Source organism: Cannabis sativa, chromosome 4, assembly GCF_029168945.1.
Source record: "Cannabis sativa cultivar Pink pepper isolate KNU-18-1 chromosome 4, ASM2916894v1, whole genome shotgun sequence".
Lineage (NCBI taxonomy): Eukaryota > Viridiplantae > Streptophyta > Magnoliopsida > Rosales > Cannabaceae > Cannabis > Cannabis sativa.
This window is the reverse complement of record NC_083604.1, coordinates 10857084-10861338: the sequence shown is the minus strand read 5'-3', so window position 1 is coordinate 10861338 and position 4255 is coordinate 10857084. Positions and strand designations below refer to the sequence as shown.

General features: G+C 36.7%; 1 protein-coding gene across 2 annotated transcripts; it reads right to left on the bottom strand.

Moving 5' to 3' along the window:
* Positions 1–1359: 1359 nt before the first annotated feature.
* Positions 1360–3657, bottom strand: LOC115697429 (zinc finger protein CONSTANS-LIKE 14). 2 transcript variants are annotated; one of them, XM_030624429.2, is made up of 5 exons: positions 2482–3657; positions 2249–2389; positions 2079–2160; positions 1901–1988; positions 1360–1793 (listed from the first exon to the last, which is right to left on the bottom strand). In XM_030624429.2, exons 1-5 carry the CDS (start codon positions 3394–3396, stop codon positions 1688–1690), a joined length of 1332 nt encoding a protein of 443 aa, XP_030480289.2. In that variant the 5' UTR covers positions 3397–3657; the 3' UTR covers positions 1360–1687. The 2 variants fall into 2 exon arrangements, with proteins under 2 accessions (XP_030480289.2, XP_030480288.2); XM_030624428.2 differs by having other exon boundaries at positions 1901–2160.
* Between the last annotated feature and the right edge of the window lie 598 nt (positions 3658–4255).

Sequence of the window (4255 nt, the reverse complement as noted above, 5' to 3'; positions counted from 1 at the left end):
TCATTACGATCAGTATTTACCGCCGGCTGCCAACCTTTGTTCCTCAACCACCGCGCGCCAAGGTGCTTGTACGATCGTTGTGGCTGAGCAATAATAAAATCTCCGTATGGTTTTGCAATTTGATCCAAAGGTTGCTGAAACAATTTGCTGCAGAACTTGTCTGAATGCCCCATAACTCCATAAATGAAGCAAAAGGTAGGAACTCTTTCATACTTGAAATGGACCCAAAACCAGCTACCATTCTCGTGAGTTAACTTAAGTCTTCTTCTCAGCGGCTTCCTAATATCCAAAGTGACCCGAACCCGAAGGTAATCTCGCCAAACACCGATGAAATTCTTAGGATCATTCTCAACAAATTTCCCCATAGTATTTCCTATGCCACGAACAGTTGCTTCCTTCATACAATCGGGTTTGACATCATGGATTTGAACCCAAATATCAAGATGATTTAATTGGATTAAATTCGGATCACCTCCTACCGGCAAACGTTGAATAATTAACTGCATCCGATCAAATGTCCATGGACTACCGTTAATGACTCTTTGAATATCCACTTCGTGATAGAATTGGAACAAGAATCGGTTCTCTTCAAGCTTTTTCACAAACATTCCCATTCCCGGTTGCCATAGCGATGCCAAAATGTTTTGCATTTTATCAAAATCGATCACCCGATGAGACAAAAATCTCCCAACTAAACACCATCTGTCATCAATCCCCTCTTCTTCTCCCTCATGGCCGACTGTCAACTCTGATAAGTCTTCCTCTTCAATCTGAAAACTGAAAACATCCTCCCTGCCTCCTCCACGTACCCCACTCGAACTAGCCATAATCACTCACAATCGGTTAATCAAGAAACTGTTACAGTAAAAAACACTCAAAAACAAGACAAAACTAACACACCATGTCAATAGACAGGACAAGTCTCTCTTTTTTGTTTTGATAAATTTGGATTTTACTTCTTAGAATGAACTTATATATATAAATGAGCATTACTATAGTGGTATTCAACTCTTTTTAAAGACGATCTACAATTGGTTAACAATACCTTCTAAAAATTGTTACATTAAATTATAAGAAACTCGATACTAATTGCACAAATAATAATATAACACTTAATTATAAGAATATACTAGGCTACAGATGTACCTTTTAGCATTATATATATATAAAAAGAGAAAGTGATCACCAAAAAAAAAAATACGTACATCTTTCCAAAGAGTCTTCTCCCACATAGCCTTCCCTAAAACAAAAACATAAGCATTCGAGATTTAACAGATTTTATGTGTAGTATCTGATAAATAGAAATTCTCATTACTAAGGATTACAAATTCACACACTTTTTAAGTTGTGAGACTGTTTAGAAAAATCTTGGGATGTCAAGAATTTATCATAAGAAAAAAAGATAGCAGTAACTAAGGTTTAATTTCTTTCTTCTCTCCTTTTGTTCAATATATATAAGTAGATCTAACCAGCATTTTTCCACTGCTTATTTCTTTAATTAGATCACTAAAAACAAAAACAAAAAGGATAAAGCCTAATATTTTATACATTTTGCCGTAGAAGAGAGGAAGAAGATAATTTATCTATTTACAAACAAAAAGAAAAAAGAAGAAGAAAGAAAAGAAGCCATGGAACTAGAGAAAAAAGTAGAAGCCCATCGCAGCAGACAAGTCTTTTTAACAACGTATTAGCCGTCTGGAGCTGCTTCAGCAGCCTTCACGAACCGACCCTTTACACGCTTCCTAGTATCAGCTCTTGCTTTTCTCGACTCATACCTTATGTGTTTGTCATATCTACAATTTGTTTTTAATTAAAAAAAACCACTAGTTAAGATAAGACACAAATCATGAGCAAAGAATTATATAATATTAATAAGCAGAGTTTATATAGAGAAAAATACCTTCTGTTTTTCTTCTTTTCCTTGTAACGTTGCATAGCATTGCCTCTGTTGTGAGCCAAAACCTCCAACTCTTCCTTTGATGTTGCACCTGTTTTCATAGTGTCATTTCTCACAAGAAAAGGTTGTTCCATGAAATACACCTCTCTCGACGCACTACACTCTTCGTTTTTGTGCTTACCCAAAGCTGAAGTACTAGACGATGACCCCTTTCCAATAGGTAGATTGTTGCTCTCCGAGGTTGCTGCTCCTTGGCTACTATTCTGTATTATAACAAAATCGATATGATTACACATACAAAACAAAGTCTTCTAGTATTTTTCTAGTCAAGTATCAGTAACTATGATTTACATTGATAGTCATGTCATCTGGTGCAACAGGGCAATTCAGAAGATCACAAAAGTTCTTAATCATAAACCCTCCATCATTAGCCCCGTATGAAATTTCTGGTTCTTCATTAACCCTCAACCTCCCTGAATGGAAATCCCATATCTGCAAAAGTTATAACCACTTTTTTTTAAGGAGACTAAACATGGTGTTTGCCAAATTGAGGAAGATTAAAATAACTCTTAATAATATAATACCTGAGTGGTTGGACCATTGGGGTTGGTATCCCACATTGCCAAATCACCATCGTCAATGCCATCATTTTCTTTCAATTCACAGTGCATTGGCATCATTAGTAGAGACGTGAATGGAGTTGAAGATGGCTGAGCTGCAAAAGCAACATCATCAACAGCATCACAGCCATCACCCAAACTGAGTGCTGCTTCAGCATTCCGTTGCCAACTACTCCGATTTGAATTCTCCGGCATTAAGCTCTCAACACCACCACCACCACTACAACCGTTGTCTCCTCCGCAACCATCATCGCCAAATTCGTCATTTTCAGGGGCCACCAAATCCCTCTTAAGCAACTCCACCAACTGCTTATACATCACCTGCTTCTTCTTCCCGCAGCAGCTAACACCCATTCCCCTCTGTTTCTTTCCCTCTTCTCCAACAAGGCCGTTCCCGGTCGGAACAATAAGGTCCTGAAAATTCACTCCAGACCAAGATGTGTCCTCAGCCTCAGGCATAGCCATACCCAACTCGTAATTCTGAACTGTGGAATCGGGCCGACCCGATTTCTTTTCCCCAAGATGAAAACCCCAAACCGAGGCGAGCTCGAGAGCTGATGGGCAACCGGAGAATCCATCGACGGAATTCCGTTCGTGTGCCGGGGAGACAGAACAAGTTCCGTGAGCGTCCCAATCACAGTCATGGCAAAGGACAAGATTCTCGGTAGAGCAACGGACGGAGACGGGTTCGGAGCCACAATTGTCACAGATCTGAGATCGGAGATGCTTACGTGAAAGAAGGTTGGCTGAGTGAACGTGTTGGTCGCAGAACAAACATAGCTTAGCAGAGTCAGCTCTACAGAAGAGAACAGCAACCTGTTCACTACAGAAATCACAGGGCACACTGTTACCCGTTCGAGATCTGGGACTATTCACCATGTTCTTATTCGTAGTAATGCCAGAAAAGAAAAAGAAAAGGACAGAGAGAGAGAAAGAGAGAGGGAGAGAAGGAGAGAAAGAAGGAATGGTATCTGGTCTGGACTCTTGAAGATGAGAGCTTGAATCAATGGAGAAAGAAAGAGATGGAGAGATAGAGTGACAGAGTGCTTTGCTCCTTCAATTTTTCATTATTATTATTAAATTAATTAGTTGTAATAGTTTTACTTGAGAAAATATCTTGATATCATTTTTTACTGAGCTGGTATATCTTGTCAGATTGTGTAGATAATTATATATAATAATAATATAATAATAATAATTATTATTGTTATTTTTGTTTTTAATAATTAGGTTGAGTTAGATTATGTCCATCAATACAATCAATTTAATTAATTAATTAATTAATTAATCACGTTTATACAATGTTACCATTAAGAGGAGTGAAACGTTAAAAGATATTTGTGGTGTTCATCTCACGACAATGTTCTTTCAAAATAAAAAGAAAAAATATCACGACAATGTATCAGATTATCATATGTTATTGGCTTATTATAATTTTTTTTAGAATGGTTATAACAAGTATTTGTAGTTAATTTAAATAAAATCTATAATAACTGAGTAAATTTATTTAATTATCATAAAAGATATTACATTACTTTCTCATATGATAATGCTTGACACAGCTCTAAAATTAATAATCAACTAACAGGCTTGTTTGTATATTTATTTAGGTCACGTGTTCTATTTTACCAACTTCAATTGGAGTGATGTGAAAAAATTAGATATTTTGAGCTTATTTGGAACGCCTTAGATCGTATTGTATTATATCATATTTTTATATAATACTATATCAAACTTT